Source organism: Ictalurus punctatus, chromosome 7 (genome assembly GCF_001660625.3).
Source record: "Ictalurus punctatus breed USDA103 chromosome 7, Coco_2.0, whole genome shotgun sequence".
Taxonomy (NCBI): domain Eukaryota; kingdom Metazoa; phylum Chordata; class Actinopteri; order Siluriformes; family Ictaluridae; genus Ictalurus; species Ictalurus punctatus.
The window spans coordinates 5046427-5071353 of NC_030422.2; the positions used below are offsets into that span (position 1 = coordinate 5046427).

The 24927-nt window shown below is 45.6% G+C and overlaps 1 protein-coding gene across 4 annotated transcripts in view; it reads right to left on the reverse strand.

Moving 5' to 3' along the window:
• rnf220a (ring finger protein 220a) overlaps nt 1-24927 on the reverse strand; it is a 121693-nt gene that overhangs the window by 26582 nt on the left and 70184 nt on the right. For all 4 annotated transcript variants that reach the window (XM_053681441.1, XM_017471429.3, XM_017471424.3 and 1 more), the window contains exon 3: nt 4467-4596. In XM_053681441.1, coding sequence (XP_053537416.1) covers nt 4467-4596 — 130 coding nt within the window. The remainder of the gene's footprint in view (nt 1-4466; nt 4597-24927) is intronic.

A 24927-nucleotide genomic window follows, 5' to 3' on the forward strand; every position in this document is an offset into this window, starting at 1 on the left:
CACCGTCCGAAAGTGTATTACACCAGCAAGTTCAAAAGCATGGAAAAAGGGCAGCGGTAGCTCAGTGGGTTAGACGTTGGTCTACTGATCAGAAGGTCGTAAGGTCAAACCCTAACCCAGCACTGCCAAGCTTCCACTGCTGGACCCTTGAGCAAGGCCCTTAACCCTCAACCGCTCAGTTGTATAAATGAAAGAAATGTAAGTCGCTCTGGATAAGGGCGTGCGTCTGCCAAATGCCGTAAATATAAATGTAAATGTAAAAAAATGTTACATCTAGCACTCTTAAGACTCCTCCGTTTGTCCCTCTGGAGGTACGCTTGAACTGGTCTTACACTGTGTAACAATTACCTCACAGCGCTCGTACTCTGCAATGCCAATGATGAGACTAGTCACCACAGGAAGCTTGCAGTTTATGCGCTGGAACGTATGAAGGAGAAACCAAAGAACGTAGTCACATAGGACGCCGTGGTCGCTCTTCAATTAGCGCCAATTCCATCTTCTCAGTCGCCATGTCTCAGTTTTTACTTCCGTTTTTATACTCATCAGGCAGGTAGACTAACTAACGGTGCTAACTAGGCTTCTGAAATGTATATCAGATTGTGACACTACTCACACTACATGATGTCCAATGTCAGAAATCCCGTTCGTTCTACCCCACGACTGCATGACGGAACGCATTCACTGGACATCGTGTACCGTTTTACCATCCGATTTTTGTTTTTAAATTGTCGCCGACAGCAAACTCTCATCTACTACACGGTCGTGCTGAAATTGTACAGCGTAACCCCATCTTCAGGTTTAACGGAGGGTTTGGGAAGCTAAGAAAGCTCAACTATTCAAGAAACCGAAGCGAATAACATTTTATTGTTCACGCATGTTCGTCATCTTAGTAATATACGGTTCATTAACAATTCCGAATAGTGAGATGCAGATTTAAACGGTACCACAGATGAACTCTGTCCTGCCTCCTCTCTCCAAAAAAAGTGTCTATTGCTTCGTACTCTCATAATTCAATTCGATTCAGTTTTATTTGTGTGGCGCTTTTAACAACGGACGTTGTCTCAAAGCAGCTTTGCGGAAACGTATAAACACGGGATAGAGATTTTAAGTGTGTTTTATGAGTTTATCCCTATTGAGCGAGACGGTGGAGACGGTGGTGACGTTCTCCCTAAGATGAAATGAGGAAGAAACGTTGAGAGGAAGCGGACTCAGAAGGGAACCCGTGCTCATCTGGGGAACACCGGATAGTGTGAAAGTAAAGGAAAGTTCATGATGGTGTTTATATGAAGTCTGTGTGTTGAACTAGTCCACCGTTCACTAAAGGAGACCTGAGTGTAAAACTGCATGTGGTAATCGCGGTCCCAAGGCCATCGCTGCAACCGTCGTCCCAGCAACCACAGCGAGAACGTCCATGTGGAATTGAGGTCCAGAACCTTTTCCGTGGTACTTCAAGGTAGGGCATCAGGATCAGGGTGGATCAGTGTCAGGATCGCTGGCATCTCCATACAATCATGTGTGGCTCGACAGAAGAAGAGATGGAGAGGGAGGTAAAGAGAGGGAGAGATTATGAGAAACCCTTCACGGTTTCACCTCATAAAAGTGTTTGCTTTTTTCCCCCAAAAAGAACTCGGAAGAGACGATAAGAACGCTGAACTATCCAGAGCTCTTTATCCTCTTTTTATTTTACTTTGCTATATTATATATTGAAACGATGAAGAATCTGTGTACCTAAAAGGCAACTTTACAGACACAACAAGAGCATCAGGCCCTGTCTCACACCTCTTCAAAACAACGGGGGCAGTGGGGGGTACGCTATGTGTCATGTGCGGGAGATTTTTATTCCTTGTTCTTTACTGCTTCCCCCTGCATGGTGACAATGAGAGAGAATGACTTTTGAAGAGGCAGCCATCACTGCCAGAGAGAGAAAACAAGGAGAGGCAATGTTGAGGCCCTGTTGTCAAAGTGACAGCTATGTGAGAGTGAGACAGTGAGAGAGAGAGAGAGAGAGAGAGAGAGAGAGAGAGAGAGAGAGAGAAGGGGCTGGGAGGGAAGAGCATAGAGAAAAGATGAAAGGAAACACGGAGACAGACAGATCGGGAGATGCAGAAGGAGGGCTGGAGACACTTTTTCCCGCGTCACGGCTGCTGCGTCGGAGGGAATGTCGTGCGAACACATCAGCGCGAGCTTTCAGTCTGTCCTGTCAGCCCATTTTGATATGAGCGACAAAGCCAGGGACAGAAGGAACAGAGGAGACACATAGAGGCTGAGTTGGCTTTCGCTAACGAGACACCGGAACAAAGATGAAAATAAGGAAAAGGGAGAGAAAAAAAAGGAACCCCGGCTACGGCTATAAGAGGTTCAGCAGTGGGAAGATGACAAATCTATAAGAATGCGTTTCTTTTTATCAGTGCCACAGTCGTAGACCAGAATTAATTCCAGGCTACTGGGTCTCCAGAAAACACTTTCTGGATGAAGCAAGCTCATGCTTTGATTGTCAGAGAGACGGAGAGAGAGAGAGAGAGAGAAGAAGACGAGGCTTGAGTGCGCAAGGGAGGTGTTGAAAATTGAATAAATACCAGTCGACGACTGGGGTGGGGTGGGGTGGGGTAGGGTTGGGGGTTGTACACTAGAGATAAAGATTGCTTTTGGTACCGTTTTCCACCCTGCTCTCCCTCGCTCGGTTGGTGGCAAATTGATTAGGTGGAGGGGTTTGGGAGCATCTGGGAGGTGTGTGGTGGGGAGGGGGGGGGGGGGGGTGTAATGTAGATTGCTGTGTGCAGGCTGATGTGCAAAGGGCATGATGGATTCCCATTTCCATACACGAGGAAGTGGAGGAACACGCTAAGGCAAAAGAGAAGTAACACAGGAGGGCGGTGGGTGGGGAGGGGGGTTGGGGGGGGTGAGAAATCTGGCAGTCCCAATCTCAGACACGCTCACCCACATCCATCCAGACATCTGCCTAATGCTACATCTTAAATAGCCTTCTCCATTTTACATGCACTCCATTCTCATTTGCTGCTGAATGAAACGGTATCATTAAAGGGAGATTTACTACAAATTGCCACAAATTTGCCATGTCACTTTCAATGATCTGTGTGAGTGTGTGTGGGCGTGTATGTGTGTGTGTGTGTGTGTGTGTGTGTGTGTGTGCAGGCACAGGCTTGGAGGAGAAAGAGGTGGCTGCTGCTGTGGATCAACACGCGAAAGGATCTCTGTTGTTTTTACATTGAGGGTCGTGCGAAGTTATATGGTACATCCTAATCTAAAAAAGCCCTATTAATTACACCATTCCTAACGAACATAATGAATACGAGGAATAATGATATTTGTACGGTTTAACAAACGAAAGTGAATTTATCCACAGCTTCTAGTTTTTGTTTGCGAAGGGTTCTTAATCCTTTATATGGACTCCGGTTCTATTGCAATAGTGCAATCGTTGGTTTTTCAAGGAGTGGGGGTGAGGGGGGGGGTGTTTGGGAGTGAGTGTGGGAAAAGTTTGTGAGAGCGTTTACCTTATAACTGGGAGAACTTGAGATTCCCAGAATCCTGAGCCATAGTTTACTGGGAATCCAAAGAACGCTGTGGCTATACGTCTCTATCATAGCGGTGCATGAGCAACAGTTTGAAAAAAAAAATAATAAAGAAAAAGATCAAGCAGCTTGCTTCACATGTCTCAGAGGAAGGAAATGTAGTCTTTGACCTTTGAGCTGTCATGCAATATGGAAGAACTGCTAGAGCCTGGGAACTGGCATAGGGTAAAATGGACATTGTGTTCAAATGATGGCAGCCTTATAACTTGTAACCATAGAGGTCAAAGAGAGCAGAGCAAGCCAGACTAAATCATGGCTCAATGACACTCTGCAGCATCTACCGAGTAGTGATGACGGCATTTCCTTAAATAACCCCCGCTTGTCCAAATTGGCAACATGGATGGCAACACGCTGCCCTTTATGAATTATTAAACCCTAACTCATCACTGGCATGTGATGGATAACTAGCGCTCATGCTGGAGACAGCACTCATACACATATCTGCTTAGAACTCTCATCCCTAACAATACAGGCTTAACTCGGAATGCAGCATATGGACTGAGGTTTCCTGTTTGAAAAGAAGGAATGATACAGCAGAGGAAGCACTCGCAGCTGCATAGGAAGCGCAGATTGTTTTAGCCCCGAGTTAGCTGGGAGTTCATTGTCAGCTGAAGCGTCACGCGTTGCCGACTGTCATGTTGTGTCAAAGAGGCGACCACGGTGAGCGATGGCAGGCTGTACGGATCTCTCTGATCCACTCCACATGCTTAACCTGGCCAAGCTCCAAAGCCATGACAGCACCGAGGCTGATTTATGAGAGATGGGCTTCAAGACTAGCTGAGCCATTAGGTCAAGAGCAGGTTGGATCTCGCTGTCAGACCTGAAAGCTCACATCGTAGAGTAGTAGAATGTGCTGTACGGGAGATATGTGTCTACCTGATGTGCAAATGGGTGAGCCTCTCCATCTCCTGCTCCATGTGCTCCTGCAGCTCTCCAGGACGCAGCAGAACCTGGCAGATAGGGCAGATGGGAGCCTGGCTGTCATACAGAGACACCTTCTTCTTGCCTGAGAGGGAAAGAGAGAGAAAGAGAAAGAGAGAGAGAGAGAGCGAGAGAGAGTCAAGAGCGAAATCCAACAATAGTGAAGTGACCTACATGAAAACTTCTCAAACATACTTGAAATGTTCTTTCCATTGCCAAACCAGTCAAGCAGCACAGTATTTGAATCTGATTTGCACAACAGGGAGACTGAAGATGAGGAAAAGTGTAAGTGAGAGTTGTGTGTGTGTGTGTGTGTGTGTGTGTGTGTGTGTGTGTGTTGAAGGGCAGGGGTGAGCGCTGTGGCTTGCTCAGGGTATTGTGTGTGTGTGTGCAGCTCGTGGATTAAGTGGCTCGGATTTCAGTAGCAGGAGAATCCGTCACCCTCGGCCTCCTGTCTCCAGTTCCCTCATTATAGCAGAGGCGAGCTCAGTCAGCCCAGCAGCCCGAGAGGAGCTGCTAACTTACTGCACCTCACCGACTCTCTACAGCATCTCCACTTCACTTCATAAGCTCAGTTTCCGGTGACTTCCACACCACTCTGACACAATACAAGCTAAAAGAATGCACTTTCCACATTACATTCCTCAATTGTATATATATATATTTACTTTATCTACACAGTTCATATATTTCTCACCCACAGTATGTGCATGTGTATGGTGTTTAGTAAAGGCCGGTATGACCATAATATCAATCATCATCACCAATGCAGAAGCAAATCTGTTATAAATAGGATAAACAAATGTGTTGTTCTGTTCTCATAATGTGTGTGTGTGTATAGACCAGAGTTATTATAGTTATTGGAAAAAAAAAAAAAAAAAAAAACCCTGAAATTAAAAAAATATAAAGCAGATGTGAACTAATTTCCGTTTTCATTTTTTCCGCGCACATTCAACATACAATTTATTGTGGAAAATAGCAGCTGGCAGGAAGGGAGCGCGATGTGGGAATATTTTGATTTTAACGAAGGCCTACATTCCTGTTTTCTAATAATATGCTGCGACGGTGCCAAAAATCGTTCCGGAAAAAAAAAAAGAAAAAAGAAAGAAAAAAAAACCTCACCAACTTAAATGTTGCACCTGCAGCACGCTCAGTAAGAGTTTAAAAAAAAAAAAAAAAAAAAAAAAACCCTAAAAAACACTACAGTCAATGGAATGAAAACTGAAACAAAAAGAACATATGCAATACACATTTTAAGCACATTATCAGGATAGTGTGGTTACTGAACATGAATGGATGAATGATATAATTTAAAAAAAACAAAAAACAACAAAAAAAACAGGTTTGAATAGAAGTGACACTAAAATGAACTGGATTACAAATGATTGGGTTTTAAAAAGCTCGGCTCTATAATAACCGTGCAGTAGCCACCTGTGTGGGCTTGGCACGCTGAACGCGTGTGCACTGTATGAACTCACGCCTTGTATATAAAACTCAGTTCATGATCTCAAAGTGTAAAAATAAACCCGAAAGCCTTTAGCATGACTCTGAGACTTCCGGTCCCGCTCGGCTGTCTCTCGCTCCTCTCGCATCTGGACTCGGCCAATCAGAGCGGCTATTTTTATCGGCCAGGACAATGGGTCTGCCCCCAAAACAGGACATCCTGGATGGACTGGACATTATGAACAGACTAGAGTGTACTAGCCAGATAGGTGCTTACCTCATCCCATACACACCCTGCGTAACCACAAACAGGAAGTAAAGGACTTGTTTTTGTGGCCACCTGCGGCTCACATGCGCAACCGTAAATCAATGGGAATAACCGGAAAGGCTGGAGTTAATTGTGTTTGTCTGGATCCAGCTCGGATGGCGATACGTCTTTGTTTATAACGGATATAAAGATAACGGCTGCGAACTACACAGTGCGCGCTTTCACAGAGTACATCAATGCGAAATGATAAATGCGGTTTCGAATGGCACGTGACCGTGGAAAGTGTGTGTGAATGCCAAGTAAAGTGTGTAATCTAGATGAGCAGAAAGCTTATCGTCTATCAGGGCTATCAGTTAAAGAGGTCACTTTTTATTTAAATGATGAGATCACCCAGGAGAGGAGTTGTCTCATTCTGTCTCTCTCTCTCACACACACACACACACACACACACACACACACACACGGTGAGTATCTGTAATCCAACCACTCTCTATATAAAGCCCAGAGCTCAGTCTGAACGTGTCCTTGACTTCAGAGGACATTGTTGTGTTTGTCTTCACATGATGTGTTTACTGTTTGAGTGGGTGATGGATCAGTAACACTCCCCTCCCACACGCCCACACGTCCATGCACACGCTTCCACACACGCAGACACATAGATGCGTGGAAGGCTGCCTCTGGGGGCACATCTCCCCGCACACATATTGGCCTGTCAGAACTATTTCCTGCAAGAGCACAGATCCATCAGTGAGAAGCAAGCAGGGTCAATGTTATCATGCCAACTTGCCCCAATAATCTCCCCACCTCTCTCTCTCTCTCTCTCTCTCTCTCTCTCTCTCTCTGCGCTCCCCAGTCGTGTTGCCGCATACTCAAACCCTATTCCCCGGCACTACTACTTAACGGCCCTGTGCTCTGGACACTTTAAGTGACTTTGAAAAATAGGTAATCGATTACAATCCCATGCACCTCTGTTTCTCTCTTTCTCCTCCCTCTCTCTCTCTCTCTCTCTCTCTCTCTCTATCTCTCTCTCTCTCCTGCAGTATCCTGCACATCTATTTCTAATCTTCTCTCTGTATTCATTTACCAAAGTGTTGTCTCCCCTTTCTACTTTTTTTTTAAACTCCTCTTATTTATCATCTTTCTTTTCTGTGTGCCACAGTGTCCCATTTGGTTGACGTTGTATGATCTTTTTATCTCGTACAGTCCTTGTCATCTTCCTTCTTTCTCTCTCTCTCTCTCTCTCTCTCTCTCTCTCTCTCTCTCTGTCTCCTCCCCTTTGGCTCTTGATGTCTTCTTCTGCTCGGCTCTTGTTTCATGTCCAGGCTCCACAGTGGTCAGCTTTATTGCCCTGACAAGATAATGCGAGTCGTGCCAAAGCAATCACCGTCTGCAAGAATAAACAAGCCCAGGCCCGATCTAACTCAGCAGCCGATGGCGCTCTTTACATTTGGAGAGGAGGTGCTACGTTCTTCTTTTTCTCCACAACATATATTTAGACATTTTGATATTTTGCATGTAAAATGGAGGTAAATATACTGTAGGCTGGACACGCTGCTTCGCATGAACCGAATTTCTCCTGCGCCCGACATGACAGGAAGCTCGAAGAACCGGCGGTGATGATGTGTATGATGTGATGTTCATGGAGTTACCAGTTCACATGGATGTGTGTGTGTGTATGTGTGTGTGGGGGGGTGAAGACAATGAAGGTATGCCTTTCGAATCGGGTTCTTTAATTCATCCGTACACAATCAATAGGCTCGGTAATGGAGTCCTGATAGCTTGGTCGAGCAACTGTCACACCCTTAACCACCTCCCTGTCACCTGTCACCCTGAACACACACACACACACACACACACACACACACTGAGGAGCGATGTTTGATGGTCCTTTGCATTGTTACAAGCAAACATTGTAGGCACTGGAGTCACAAAGTGCTGCTTTGTAACAACGAACAATGGACAATTCAATTTTTATGTATTAATGGTGATCACGATTTATTTATTTTTGTTGGGTTGATACTAGAGATGCACCGATGTAGGCTAACACGTGTTTAAACACATCCAATGAGCAGGGCGGATTGTATCCTGTCAATCAGAAGAGGGCGGGAAAACGTCGAATTCGTGCTGTGTGTAAAGAAGATGTCTCCTGTGTGGAATGAGGACAAAACTGCAGTGTGTAATCTCTGTAGTCTGCACTGATCAAATCTTACACCGGACGCTGCAGCAGTGACGCGGGAGTTCCGGCGTCGAGTCTAAATAGTTTTTTTTTCGTTCTGCTCACGCCGAATTAAAGCTCCAGTACGCCGCTGAAAGATTTAAATGAAGATGAGTCGACAAAAAAGTACATACTGTACGGGAGAATATATCTGTCGAGTCGTATATTTCATATCCAGTGAATGTTAATATATAAGAAGTTGAGATTATATATTACAGTGTGATGTTCAGTGATGGAGTAGAAACGCTCGTGTGTGTTTGTGGAGAGCGAATGTGAGACTAACAGGAGGATTATAAAATTCAGTCACTGTTCATATGAATGAATAACACTCAATAAATTAATAATCTTACTTTCATCTTCAGAATCGAGTTCATGTTCATTAGAGTCATGTGTTAATGTTTAGGAGACCAGTTACTGTCAAACAACGTGTAGAAATGGAGAGTTTTTATTTGCATTTCTTTCAGAATTGTGGAATTCATTATTATTCATTTATAAGAAGGTATAAAAGGCAGAACTATCGGTATCGGCCGATATCGCGATGAATAATCGCTCATCGTATCGGCTGAGAAAGTTAGTATCGGTGCGTGTCTAGTTAATACATAATTGTGTCTTAATTGACGTTTGCGCATTAAACGACAAGTTCCCTATTCATTTTGTCGGTTTGATCGGACCCTGTGGAGGCTTGATTATTCATTTATGCATTATTTTAAGCTTTTTTTTTTCCCTTAAAGGAAGCTTTATACATTAGAATGATGCTATACGTACAACGAGAGAGAAACTTCTTACGATTTAAATTCCGTCCAGTAATTGTGATTCTGAACCCTGGTGCAAAGCCTGTGGTGATTCTAGCGATTGTAATGATTATAGAACACAGGAGTGTGTGTCAGGACACACAGCTGGCAAATCTGATATCAGAACACCTCATTGAAGGAGAAATATGCTGACTCACCTATCCATCAATACACAGACTGATGAAACGTCAGCCGCAGACTAATGGTGCATGTGTGGCAAAGTACGTGGGTCTGCATACTCTTTAGGAAGGGTTAGGTGTGTGTGCTTCTCGCAGGGGAGAAATGATTAATCATTCGCTGTCTCTATTAGTCAATCCTCTCAGGGGAGGCTGTGAACACCAGTAGCACACACGTAATACCTCTGTATATAGGAAAAGCATTAGGCTAACGCACATAAACACACACACACACACACACACACACACACACACACTCAGAGTCCTCTCACCTCACTTCCACCACAACCCAAAACCGCATACAGACAGCATTATCCTTCGCCCTAGCACATAAAACTTCTTTTCTGACATTTTGTCATTCCTACAACAGAATCGAGATGCTAAACTAGCTAGCTAGGTTATCATCTTAGTCATGTTTAGCTACCACAAATATAACCTCTTTGTGTAACTATTTAATACCTTAATAAATTGAAAACTACATTTTTGAGTGATGGTATTCCTAGCTCCTAAGCTAGCCAGCAACCGCTAAAAATAAATTTGTGTAGCCAAGTTTACAGTGCTGTTTTAGGAAGCTTGTATCTATAATAGCTAGCTGGCTAGCTAACACACTGAAATGAACACCCCTTGTTGTAAGGGTAGCTAGCCTATTTAAACTCAAGCTAGCTAGCTTTAGCAAACAATTAGCCGTGATTTTTTCGCACTGGCTGTCTAACACACTGAAATAAACACCCCTTGTTGTAAGGGTAGCTAGCCTATTTAAACTCAAGCTAGCTAGCTTTAGCAAACAATTAGCCGTGATGTTTTCAATCCGTTACAGTCTGGCCGATTATTATGATAATCCACGTAGAAAATATGTGGACAATTCCAGGGAGTATTTATGACGTCATGGCGGACCAACTAAGCAGTGAGCGCCAACACAGGCACAGATTTGGTATTAGCACTTGCTGGTATTAGCACTAGGCTAACATTCAGCTGCTAAAGCTGTTCCTAAAGCTGAGGTAAAACGTGTTTCTCTTGCCTCCATTTTTTCCCCTCTTGTCCCTTTCTTTTAATCATTCTTCCTCCTTACCAGACATCCTACCTTTTCCCTCTCTCACTTGCGCTCTCTCTCTCTCTGTCTCTCTCTCTCTCTCTCTCTCTCTCCCAGGTGACTGATGGCCGGTAGCAGACAGAGAGATAAATCCAGCGGACGGAGGAATAGAGGAGGGGATTCTGGCGCACGGCGCTTGTCAGCGCTTTAAAGATGATTAATGTGGGATGCCCTCCTGCGCGGCATGGCGGCAGGGCCTCCGTTTAATCTGTGGGACCGCCGGGACCAGCGTGCAGAGAGGGCCAATAACAAGGAAATAGGACTGACAGAACTTTTTAGTGCTGAGATTCCTCACCTAAATGCCATGCTGAGGGAGAGAGACAGAGCAGGTGGGAGAGACACACTGACAGCAAACGAGAGAGATGTGCTTTTGACAGCTGTGACTGAGTGCAGGCCTGATTTTCTCTAATGCGCCAAGATGGATCATCTCATCTCTTGCGCTCTCGCTCTCTGTCTCCCGCTCTCTCTTTTTAATCTTGGTGAGACTTTATCGGAACCCTTTATCGGGTCTCTTCACCCGGACCTCGAGTCGGATAGCGCAGCTAATGAGGGTCAGAGCGGGCCTCGCGGCTTTCAGCCTTAGATGTCCCCTAATTATTAAAAGCACTTTCATCACCACTAACCTCTCCGTAACCTCTCTCGGAGCACAATTACATACTGGACGAGCAATGTAGTGTATGCTAATATTCTTGGCTGGCTAATATTCTCTCTGGCAACGGAAGCTTTAGTCGTCTTGGATGGAAGCGGAGCGTCCAGCGGCTGCCAGCTGTTCTACGATGTAGCACTTCTCTCTCCGGCTCACTCTTACACTCCTTACAAGTTGTTTTATGAGCCGCTGTGTTAAAAAAAAAAAAAAGAAGAAAAAAAAAATCTTTCTTGACAGAAGCTGAATCAAACACACTCTTCCTAGGCGGCTGGCAGCCAGCCACGAGTAGCTCTGGGACCGTAAGCGGTCTGTCTCTACGCTCATTTAGCGGCATAACTCGAACCGTTTGTTTAAAAAAATACACTAATATATCTGTCCATAAAAACTGCACGCTGTAGATCTAAACTGTCTGTGCTGATGAAAAAAAAAATCGATGTAAAAGTAAAAGAAAACCATGTACGTCGGCATATAGCGGCGTGTTGGAGAATAGAAGGTATAATTTTACAAGATATAAAAAATATCTCATGGCACACACTTGGTCTTAGGATGATGCTAATGGGCTTTTAAAAAAGCGGGCTTATAACATGCGGTGGATTCATTCGCTGAATAGCTTTACTGCCGTCGTCTGGTTTGGTTGTTTGCAAGAGCTTGCAGTGTGTGTGTGTGTGTGCCAGGTGTGTGTTCACTAAGCAGAATCGAGTGGTCCTCTTAACGCACTGGCGAGAGAACAAAGCCTCTGCTAATGGGCACAGAGGGAGTTGCAGGAGACTTTTGAAATCTTTCTGTGTTAACAGCGTGGCTGTGCCGGGTAGGTACACATGTGCAAGCAAGAGCGCGCGCACACACACACACACACACAGATACCTACACACAGTCCCTGCGAGTATCATTCCAAAGCTTGTATGTAACTTCACAGAGTGAAAAGCTAGCACTGGGATTGTAGTTTTCATCTTTTCTTGAACGTTCGTCCTCCATGCTACATGCTATGTACAGTATAATCCCTGTCTCAACAAACACTAAGCACACTTTGTGTTTAATGGCTGAACTGCAACTGTTTTCTTTTTCCCAGAAGTGCTACTGAGAGCCTGGACCGTTGAATATTGAGTTCTACTTTTGTACTTTCTACTTCTATTGGTAGGCTATCGAGCCAACGAGGCAACAAGGTATTTACTGTAGGAGGCGTAGTAGCCAGGATGTAGTAATATGCGAACGTGAAATAAAATGCTTCGGCAGAGACGAGGCTTTCGCGGGTTTCTGCGTTTGAGTTGTCTCAGCCGAGGAAGGTGATTGGACCGGCATTTTGAAGAATTGGACGACTGTCTGTTATTACCAAACGCTCGCTGAACAAACATCGAGATACAGAGGTTAGGAGCTAAACTCTGACAAATGTAAGAAATCATCATGTTGGTCGGACGAATTAAAGGTGTGTGTATCAAGCCTAACTATTAACCAGCCGATTGAGTTCAAGAATCAACGTCAATCAATGAGAAAATTAACACGCTCCTGTCCAACTGTTATATAGGTATACTGGACGACCTCGCTTTCCGGAAAGGCTTCCAGCTCACCACAGCAGCTGGACGTTTGGAGGGAGTTCTCCCGCACTGCCTCACATCTGACCTGAGTCGTATCGATGAGTCTTAACCACTATCGCACACATTCGGCCTCACGTCACGCGTATTCCTTTCTACGTTCTCTTGCGTTTAGATGCCATCACTTCTATGGATACGAGATGTACGGACTTCTAAGGCTATAAGACGAATCATTACTGTAGGTCCGGTTACATAGACGTATGTACACGAGACTTTATTGTTGATCACGTCCGAACACCTGAACGATGAGCACTTGCCTGTGTCCTTGAAGAAGCCGGTCGCTTCCTGTTCCTGCGCACCCTGTTGCATCTCCTTTCTGCTTTCTATTCATCCTAAATAGGTTTTCCTGACATGCATACAGCGTTTACACCTCCCTGCCCTGTCTCCACTCATCCCTCCTTCCCTGCCTCCCTCCCTCCCTCTCCTCTGCCACTAAACATGCCAACATCAGTAAACAGTGAAATCTCTCAGCCCCTTACCGCACGTAAACGCATTACCCTGCCCCGATAACGTCTTCAAATAACGCCCGATAAGAGCAATTCGATTTGATTCGTGAATGGCCTTCTTCTTCTTCTTCTTACTTATTTCCCTTTCAGAGAACCCCCTCCTTTCTTCTTCTTCTACATACCTCCGGCTGTACACCCTCCTCCTCCTCCTCCTCCTCCTCCTCCTCCTCTCAGCTCTCATCTTCTGCTGCTAAAATGACACTGCTTCATATGCACAATCAAATAAATCCAGCGGGCCTGTCAACCTTCATTCTTTGGCTCGGCACCTTCTTAAATCAACTCAAGGTGAGACGCCACGAGTCATCTCCATAACGCCAAATAAGAATGCTCTGCACAAAGGGAAGGGAATTAGAGCAGGTGTTTGTGTGTGTGTGTGTGTGTGTGTGTGTGTGTGTGTGTGTGTGAAAGTGAGAGAAAGAAATTCTCTTTATGTCGAGCCGTGGCGATATTAAACAGGTTGGACTCTGAGTTAGTGGTAGTGGAAAGAAAGGAAGAGGAAAGGAGAGGAAAAATAAAAAAAAATAATACTAAGATGAAAGAAGAGAAATAGGGCGAAAGGGCTGATGGGTAAATGTAAAGAGGACAGGAAAGGAAGAGGAAAACGCATGCAAGAAACAATATAAATTAGATGAGGAGGGAGGAAAGGATACGAGGTAATAGAGGAAAGGAGCAAGAGAAAAGGAGGGAAGAATAAATGGGAGAGAGGAGGACAACAGGAAAGGAGGAGTAGAGAGGATATAGTGGTGGAAAGGGAAGGGAAAGGGAAGAGAGGCGAAGAGGAAACGGAGGCAACGCAGAGATGGGGAGAAAAGAGAGGAAAAGAAAAGGAAAAGGCACGAGGAAATGAGGAAAATGGACGAGTGGATGAGAAGCGAAAGAGCAGAAAAGCAAAAAGTTGGCCAGCGGATATACGGGAAAATAGAAAAGGTGGGGAAGAGAGGAAAGGATGAACGGAGACAAGGGGAAATAGGGGACATGAGGAATGGAGAGAAAGGAGGAAGGATGAGAAAAGGGTACAAAAGGAGAGGAATAAGGCATCATTCCTCCTTCCAGAGAATGTCTGATGAAATGGAACGAGGTCGACCTCATGTTGTGCCCACTGAGCGCCTGCGTTAGCATCAGGTCTAGCGAGGCCACGTGCCACTGACAGTGATGCATTGTGCTGTTTAATAACAGCCGCACACACCCCAGCTCAAAGCTGATCACGCGCGCGCTCTCTCACATGTTTAAATAGGCAGATGCAATCATGCAGCAGCGAGTCAAGAGGCGAGCGGGGATGGAGCCGTGAACGCGAGAGGCGGAGTGTTTTGCTAACGATGATGTGTGTGTGTGATCCCTGTAATCGGCACGAGGCTCTCCTTTACGGGAGAGTGGCGCTCTTCCAGCACAAACAAGATTCAGCGGCGCATATAGCAGGTTAACGGAGGGGAGGAGACGGCATTATGTGAAAAACGGAAACGACGGGGAGGACTTTTTCCCGAGGCCGGAGCGGCCCGTGTGCGGCGAGGCGCTCCTGGAAGTGTCCAAGTGCTGTCTCGGGAGCTTGTATTCGGTGTGCATGTGGACTGAGGGGGTGGTGTTGAGATGAGTGCTTGTGTTTGGAGGGTGTGGGTGCTCACAGTAGTGACAGCTGTTTATTCAATCAATCACCTTGCGCTTGGTACAGCAGTTTGCCGCGGCTGGAGATTGAGTTTTGCCTCACGGGGAGAATGGAGCAAATTAATAGAGCATTACCCAGCCGCTGACCCAGGAAATGAGTCTGACACTACTGGGTTAGATCTGCCAGCTTAGCCTGCTTCCCTTCCTCTCTCTCTCTCTCTCTCTCTCTCTCTCTCTCTCTCTCACACAGTAGTCCCAGCTGTGGTGTATGTCTTGGTCCTGGCTCTCAGTTCGTCCCTGGGGGAAAGAGCCATTACGAATCGCACTCCCTGCCAGGCTGGCTGGAGCAACAGAGGGCATCGGGCCTACTTAAATATGGATGGATTTGAAACGTTTCAACGAAAACCTGTTCAGACTAGTGGCCAGGCAGGAGTAGGGTCACAACCCGGAGCAAGAGAGCGCCGCTGAGACCCTGCCATGTTGGCAAAACTCTCAGTCAGACCATCTTTCAACGTGGATAGGAAAAAAGCATCATTAAATAGAAAAAGAATAACTACCATGATTACGACTCGGCAGTTTATTTTTATTTTCTACTTATTTTCATGCATTTTCGTCTTCTTGAATCATAGCGCAGCATGGAAGAGAGCCTTTACTCTGAGCCCTGACATCTACATTGACATTTAATTATTTGAGAAACACTCTTATTCCGAGTGACAGCCGAGAGTGCAGCACTTCAAGTGCTTATAGGCAATGTGTAAAGATCCAGAACCTTCAAGGCAGGACGCTCATGCTAGTTCATACAAAACGTATTTGAAAAGTAGCACCCTGGTGGTCTAATGGCTAAGGATCTCACGCTCTCATGGGCGTGGCCTGGTTTCGATTCCCGTGCAGGGAACCCAAGCCCGGATAACATGGGAGGGTTGTGTCAGGGAGGTATAACCTGTGCCAAATCAAATATGCGGACCTTTGATCCACCGTAGCGACCCCTAATGGGAGCGTCAGAAAGAAGAAGAACAACTATCCTAGAAAGACTTCACATTAACCCACCGATTCCCAACCCTGGTCCTGGTCCCTGCTCCCAACACCCAATTGAAATGGGACATGTACAGAGAAAGCACACCAAATCTCACCTTTGACATCCCCCTTCAAAAGTACTGGCATGCAGGTGTGTCATTCTGAAGCAAGGTATACACATGACATGACACACTGCTCGTAGGCATTGAACGTCCGGACGAGAGTTAAATCCGTAACAGGAAGCTAAGCGAGTGGAGTGCCCTGAGTAGAAGAGTTTTGTGAACCAGATAATCAGAAAAAAAAAAAAAAAAAAGTTCTGAATACTCTATGCAGCAAATAAAGCCTCAGGGCTAACGGACATTCTGGATAAGGATAGATCGACATGGTAGAGACTAATGCCATCCTTCCCACCCATAGAACACGACTGATTATCTTTTACTGGACTCTCAAGCTCGGATGGCTCAATTGCTTAGAACACTGCACCAGAAAAGTCGAGATTTATGACCAAAAAAAAAAAAAAAAAGAGTGAAGAAACAAAATCTGCAGCTAATGTCAATTAAGTTTCAGAGTGCAGTTTGTTCCAGCCTGTAACCGATACTAAGTGCTGCTGGCTTCTGCCTGTCCATTAGTGGGATCTCTTTCTCTGACATACATAAACACTGTTTCCCAAATAACGCCTAACCATAATTGATAGCACAAAGCCACAGATAACCTCTGCAAGGTTCCTTTTGCAAAGGCACAGCCCCATCACACTCCCCCCCGCCCCTCTGTCTCTCTCTCTCTCTTCGTTCTCATATGCTGGAGAGTGGGAATTAATTACCAGAGCCAATTTGCTGTTTATACTCTGATGTTTTAACTAATTAGCACTAATGGCAACAGAACAGCAGCCAGTGGAGTTAATTGAATTCAGACGGCGATGTGGAGGAGAGAGCTACAGGTCCGTCTAAACAGAGCAGCTCGGAGCTGTCATCACCGACCGGGGCCCCTGAGTGTGCCTGGGTTAACACTGCACACTACGCACTACGCACGGCTATAGCGAGCGTATTCACAAAAGGACCTGTCTTCTCGCATTGCTCTCGCTGTCTCTTCTTTATAGAGTCACTAATCTTTCACTCTGCTAATTCCGGGTCTGCCGTCTCAGCAGTTAGTCACACAGTGCCGATGAGTAAATGAACGACTTTTACGCCGAACACATCCTGCTACAGCGGCGAGCCATAAAAAACCCATGGGGACACTCTAAAGGCTTAATCATTTGAAAGTTACAAGAGAAAGTGCTGTTGCGGAGGATGATCAATCATATCTAGCACAGCCAAATGGTCTGGCTTCTGGCCTCACGCTTAGTGTGCGGTGACGTACGCACGCACGGGGAACGCGAGAGCGTGTGTAATGGTCGACCTCCCGAGACAAGACCTGTGACGCAGGTGTGAACCCACAGGTCCTTCGGGATTCCGGACCGACCGTTCACCAAGCGGTCCATTCCAGAAGAGGTTCTGGCATTCTCTAAAGGATGTGATTAGAAGCTACGAGAACACTGTAAGCCCATCTGAAAGTCCGGATTTGCCGCTCAGTGTCCTCCGAGCAGGTTTTAAGAGATTACGTCAATACATACACCTTGTAGTTCATTCCGGTGATAGCTTTTATATGCGGTTAACGCTACAAGTGTTTGAATAAAACATATTCACAAGAATTATAATAAAGTAAACGGTGTATGAATACCATAGCGTGCGAAATATCAAATTCAAGTGTGTATTTCTCCAATTGCCACGGCTGCGCAGCGAAAATTTTAAAGCATTGATTATGATTTTGTTTCTAGAAGCCTCTACGACCGCACTATTGGTCCGCTTAGCGAACATTACCCAATTTGCTAACAACAAGCATTGTTATTTATTAACATATTTATTAAGTTATGTTCGAATCGTGTCTAAAATCGCTAAGTTTTACTGTCATATCGTTCACTGATAGATTTGAAGGAACACAGGCTTGTGAATAAAGGCTCGTGAGGAGTTTGCATGTTCTCCCAGTGTTTCGAGGGTTTCCTCCGCCGGTCCAAAGATATGCGCTGTAGGCTGATTCGCATCTCTAAATTGTCTGTAGTGCGTGAATGTGTGTAGTTGTGCCCTGCGATGGGTTGGCACCCCGTCCAGGGTGTCCCCAGAGTCGACTGGGATAGGCGTCGGGCTCCCCTTGACCCTGTGTAGGATAAGCGGTACAGAAAATGGATGGAGTATAGGCACATAAAAAAAACAACAACTATGTTTTCTCTGTTTATTTGCATCTCTAAACTACTAGATGAGTCACTGTGGTCAATAATCATGATTTTCATATTGATCAGAAGCATCACGATGACCATTCTGGCTGTAATCGGCTAATTCAGGACTGCGAGAAGCTAAAAAAATTCTTTGTCATTATTTTAAACACATTTCTAAAATGAAATCTAAAACAGACACTGCGGTATCATTCGCACCAGGACACTGGGATCAGTCAATCAATCAATTTTGAGGCCTGGAGGGATGTTTCATAGGCGAGTTCTTATTTATCTCTTATCAATCGAACGCTGCGGAGGCATAACAATGCCCGATTAGCCGCAGTCACTTCTGGCTTCACGTCTGTCCGTTTTTTTGGGTTTTTTTTTTTTTTTCATGCGAATCTGCACTTTGCATAAACCTACATTGATTTCTTTGCTTTGAAAGTCCTGTTGAATGCACAGTTTGCCGTCACCCTCAGTCGGAATTATGGAGTCGCGTCCACTCCGGTGGGAGTGCTTGCTTTGTCTCTGTCCCCGAGATTAAGGCTCAAAGTCAGGCTGAAGTGTCACGCAGGGTAAAAGCGATCCGTCTTCTCACAGCTCTGGTGTAGGCTGAGAGGGAGGAGGAGGTGGGGGAAAGAGAAAGTGAGCTACTGATTGATTCGTCACTGGAGACTCTCCTGTGTCTGCTCGCCTGCTGCTGCCTGGCTCTGCAGTACAACATCCGTCACACACACATGTGTGCTTGCCCCCTCTGGGCTACAGGGCCAGGGACTTCCTGTTCCTAACCGCTGCTCATCTGTCAGCTTCTGGAGTGAGCTGACACTGGCTAACACCTCCACTGCACAAAGCATTTACAGACTAAACCTCCTCCCTTCTCTCTCTCTCTCTCTCTCTCTCTCTCTCTCTCTCTCTCTCTCGCTCCTGTGTTTGGAGCACCTGTCCTGCAGTGCAGATACAATAAGAAATACAGCACGTCTTCCCCGTTGTTCTGCACACGGAATTAGTCTCCTGTTGTTGCTTTGCTTGTCCTGCATCCACACCAGTGCCACGATGTATTACAACATCCACAGGAAGCAGATCAGATGGACGGAACAGATACTAAATTGGGTCTTGTTAGAAGGCTCATTTGCATACTGAGGACTCCTGCGTCGCGAAAGGTCAATACTGCAATAATGATTAACGTACAATATATCACGCAGGCCCTGCTGCTTAGCACCTGACACGAACGCGTTGTGACCGAGCGTGCGCTCTTGTCCATCAGAAGGTGCGTGTCAGAGGCACCGAGCCTCAAAAATATGACCTGAAAGGTCAGCACGGCAGAGCAGGAGGGAACGGTCTGGTTCGACGCTGCTGGTCCGACATCTCTCACTACAATGGGCTGTGATTTATTCTCCACTAACCGCCATAAGAAAAGCCACAAATCTGGTCTAGTTATACTGAAGGAAAGAGAATGGAAGAGAGGACAGTGGAGTGGAGGAGAGGAAATGAAGGGAGAGGAGTAAAAGAAAAGGAAATGAATGGAAAGGAAATTGAAAGGAAGGGAAAGGAAATGGATAGGAAATGGAAAGGGAAAGGGAAGGAAAGAAATAGAAAGGAAGGGAAAGAAAAGGTAGAGAAAGGAAATGGATAGGAAAGGGAAAGGAAAGGGAAGGAAATTGGAAGGAAATGGGAAGGGAAGGAAAGAAATAGAACGGAAGGGAAAGAAAAGGTAGAGAAAGGAAATGGATAGGAAAGGAAATGGAAAGGGAAGGAAAGGGAAAGAAATGGAAAGGGAAGGAAAGGGAAAGAAATGGATAGGAAATGGAAAGGAAAGGAATTGTAAAGGGAAGGAAAGGAAATGGAAAGGGAAGGAATTGTAAAGGGAAGGAAAGGAAATGGAAAGGGAAGGAATTGTAAAGGGAAGGAAAGGAAATGGAAAGGGAAGGAAAGGGATAGGAAATGGAAAGGAAAGGAATTGGAAAGAAATGGAAAGAAAAGTAAAATAAAGGAAAGGAATGATAGAAATGAAAAGGAAATGAAAGAAATGGAAATTAAAGAAAAGGAAGGAAAGAAAAAGAATGAAAGAAATGGAAAGGAATGAAAGGAAAGAAAGGGAAAGAAATAAAAGGAAAGGAAAGGAAAGGAAAGGAAAGGGAAAGAAATCTAAAGGAAAGGAAAGAAGAGAACTCTCTATTCTCTCCATCTGTCTTTGATCGTTTTCCTTCTGTCTCTTTTACCTCATTTTGATCTCTCCTCCTCATTTCGTCTCTCTTTTTAAAATCTCTGATATCTGGAGTATTCATGCTGCATTGGCTGTTTGACTCCTGGATGCACACATTCTCTGTCCATGCAATCTCTCCATTCATTTCTTTCCTCCTCACCATTACAGCTCTTGCACCGCTATCACAAAGCAGAGCTGCTCACCTAATCCTTCCAGTGCAGCAGCACATCTATAGCATTCGCTGTCATATACAGTATGCTCCTCTCTGTCTCTGTGGCTTGCTGGGTAGCAGTGAAAGCTTAATAATGGCTGGAGAGTGGAGCTGAGGAGGGAGATGCCTATCAGGAGAAGTGAGAACGATAAAAACAGGGCCTGAGGGTTCTCATGGGCCGGCGAAAAAACAAGATGGAGATGGCGTGCGATCGGACATGCCGCGATCGCGTGACACGTCATCATCGGACATCGGCGTGATCTTATCCGTGCACCTCCCGGGTCTGACAACCTCAATCCCTTCTACTTATCTCTCTTCTGGATCTCTCTCTCTCTCTCTCTCACAAGTGGTTTATAGATTCCAACAGTAGAGGGGGATGTTACACTTTGGATGCAGTGTGTGTGTGTGTGTGTGTGTGTGGGAGCATGTGTGTGCGCGTGTGAGGCAGGCTGCCTGTTTAACCTCTCAGATTATGGACATTATTCACACAGTGTCAGTTTGCCCCGGAGGCAAGGGGGAGCGATGTGGAGCAGAGGAGGAGCGCAGGAGGAAGGAGGAAGGAGGAAGGAGGGAGGTGACAGAAGGAAGGGGAGAACCTCTGCTTCAACACACATCAGTCCCAATTCCCCCTTTAGACCAGGAACACGACGATCAATACAAATCAAAGCGCCTGGAATGGCTCTTCTGATGCTCACACATTAACCTCGCAGCTCTCCTATCATCTCTCTTTCTCTTTTTTTTTTAACACTCTCACACTGTCTCTTTCCCTCGCCCTAGATGTGCCTCATTTCTATAACATGCTGCTATGTCCAAAACAAGCCTATTTCCCCTGTGGGAAAAAAAAAAAAAAAAAAAGCCACATGTGTCACCTGACAGGGGAACAACAGTGTTTAGGAGTTTCAGCGCTAAAAAAAGAGGTTTGAGAAGGCATTGGCGCGGTGTAATGGCAGAGAGAGAGAGAGAGAGAGAGAGCTTTTGCTGTCGGCTTGCTGTCTTGGGACTCAAATCTCAGAGCAATTTTCAGAGTGGCTGATTGGCAGCTTGATGTGTATTCTTCCCCAGCAGGAGCAGGGCGATAACTCGGGCCCATTGGCCCGTCAGCGGCCCGTTGTGGAGCCATTACAATGACGACGCCGATAAGGGACATTTATCACTCCCGCGGCGCTGTGACAGAGGCGTCCCATCAACAGGTCTAGCAACCAGCAGTGGCCAGTGGGAGTTCACCGAGCCTGAATTACAGACCATTCAGCTGGAAAACACACCCACACCCACACGTATACACTCGCAAACACATATACGTGTGTGAAAGATGCACACTCTCTCACATATGTACTGTAAACGTTGCAGTGCCTGACCTCAAGTCATTTTTGAAACTATCTCTCTGACATAGATAAACACAACCCGTACCGTACGGTCATAAATAAGTCATATTATACATTTCCTCGCGATGGAAATGTAGAAAGTTCGGAGTTCGAATCGTTTCGGGCACGTTGGTGTACTCCTAAACACGCTTCTCAGGAGTACCGATGCGCCCCAGTAGTGGAGTGTTATACCGGAGTCGGCGTGAAGCCAGGTTAAGCATGTCATCAGTTCAGATTCAGGAATGAATTACTACACAGTCCTGTCGAATTCCTGAACGTGTGTGTGCGTGTGTGTGTGTGTGTGTGTGTGTGTGTGGAGTTTAGTTTTCTACCTCATTGAACACACAAGTTTTTGAACTCATCTCATCACTGCCAGGAGTAGAAGAAGCTCTAAACGGTGTCGACTCTTCATGGAGTCCGCTTTCCTGTAATCACGCGGCGTTTAGGGACGTCCAAGCGTCCAGCAGGTTCGTCTGTGCACTCAGTCAGGATGAAAAGAACGACCTTGTGTTGGAGTCAGAACGCTCTTTGTGCCTCTGTGCTGTGTGGTCAAAGGGGCGATTGTGTGGCAGCGGGTGGCACGGCCTGCCGGCGGCGGGTGGCGTCAGGGTGACGGTCGGTGACCTCCACCTCATATGATCCCAGCGAGCGATGTGGGACGTAGTGCATGACAGGTGCATGGCTAGAAGGAGCGCGAGCTCAATGAGTGGAGTTTGTGGAATTTGCCACGTTGTAAAGCGTACTAGTGTTAAATCATGGGAGTAATATAAATATCTTGGGCATGGTGAAATATTTTCAGAAATATAACGCGTAAAGTTGTAGAGACGTGTGGAACACAGCCGTGATATGACTAATAATGTTATATTAGGGGTTTTTTAAAAATGTATTTTATTATTAGTGCAGGTCAAAAAGACATTAGGGCTCACATACTCTCTCGCTCTCGCGCTCTCTCTCAGTCAGTTTACTCCTCTGACCTTGAGTCATTAACACTCCAACCCTCCAGACGAGGCAGCTCCTTTACAGCCCTGAGAGCACCTCAGTCCCACCTCCAATACAGGCTTACACACCACACACACACACACACACACACACACACACACACACACACAGAAAGAAAGAAAGAAAGAAAGAGAGAGAGAGTTTAATGAAAGCTGATGAAAAGAAAAAAAAAAGAACTGGCCTCTACAACACAATCAAGACTTCTCATGCTGGCCACCTGTTTCTATTCTATAAAAATAATAATAATAATAATATGGGAATAAATACAAAAATAAATAATCGATATAATCCTAGTAAGTCGAGTTGACTAGACGTCCAACCAAGTGATGAAGCACGTCAGACGTAATGTCTGCGCGATTATAACACGAGTCCGGATCTATCCCACAAATCCAGTCACCTCGCCTCCCTGCTGCCAGAGCAATCTATTATCCGGATGATAAAAAATCAAATAAAATGAATAAATAAACAACAACAACAACTGAAAAATCTCTTTCCTTTCCGGTGACAGACTGCAACAGGAATACTTCTTAGATTAGTCTTCAAAGATCACTTCCCCGTGAATTATGATAGCTCTGCTAGCTACAATATGTGTGTACAGTAGCGCTCACACACACACACACACACACACACACACACACACTAAACATGCAGAGCCACCTTGCACAGAACCCTCCCTATAATCACCATTTATCAGTGCATGCCCAGCACTGACCACGCTGCCTAAACAAACTCCCGATGATGGATGAGCTCCTCTCCGGCGCTAAAATTATTAACTTTTAACCAGCGCCTACCGCTTGGCATAAGAGCCGCCCGCCAAGAACGAATCCCCCGAGTGCCAGTCCATACATCAGGCCCAACTTTTCCTCCTTGTACCCATCCATCTTTCTGCGGGCGTTAAGCTAGTATCCATTACCCATCAGGCTCTTAGGAGATTATGGTGAGGAGGAAAGTGTGCGTGTCACCGTGTTCGACAACGATTGCTTCCTACAGTTCTGTGAGAAAGAATCTGAGATTTTAAACAGCACAGTGGCCACACTTAAGGGGGAATTGCATGACAGTGAAGAGTGTCCTGTTAGCCGTTGTGTGTGTGTGTGTGTGTGAGAGAGGCTTTGTCTCGAACTAAAGAACTAAAAAAAGCGCGCTGAAATATTAAGTTCCAAACGGCTGAGCCGGTTTTGTCATATCTTGTGTCAGTTTCCTGTGGCTTGGTGGTTAATAAACGAGAGGTAATGGGTGTAATAACAGTTGCTAAGTGTGGCGCATGTGTCTATGTGTCTATGTGTGTGTGTCACACTGCAGTCTGACCCATGCCCTGTTTATTGACAGACTCCAGCCAGTCTGGAGTTCATCGGGAGTCTGCATAATCTCTCCTGAGATGATTAAAAATTAATTGATCAGTGCAATACTATCCATACTCGCCTACCGAACCACCGAAGATGACAAGCCGTGCTAATAAACGTTAATGACTGTTTTTCTTTCCCTTCCTGTTTTATGACCACTCGCCGGTGTTTGGGCCTCGTCGTATCAGGTCATAAATTCATTAGTCGCTAACACACCTAGCCAGAGCAGCTCATTTAGCAATAGCAAACACGATTAGGAGCGGGGGCGAGGGTTATTCTGCCTCCTGACTCCTGACGCTCGAACAGCCCTGATAAGGCCACTCACCTGCCTAGTAGTTTACTAGGAAATTCTCATTTTTAAGGATACCTAGCTTAATAGTTATCGTGACGGTGGAGTAGCGGACCGGTGAATGTTTCCTAATTGTATTTGAGAAACATTGTTGTTTTCTTTTGCTGCTTTTAGATTAATAGCACACCAAGATCACGTTAAAGATTGACTACTTGGTGATAGTGGTGCTTCTTCTCAGCAGCGCTTTAGCCCTTTATTCGGCCCGGCTTCGACGTTCATGCGAATATCGCCACGGAAGCCGTCACGTTCGACGGTTTACGTTTGAGATCGTGAAGTTTTCCCGCCTATTAAACCCCACTGTACCTGTGCTATACCGTAAACCAGTAAATATTTCAATATCGACGTATTTCACGCGTTTCCATTCAAAGGTC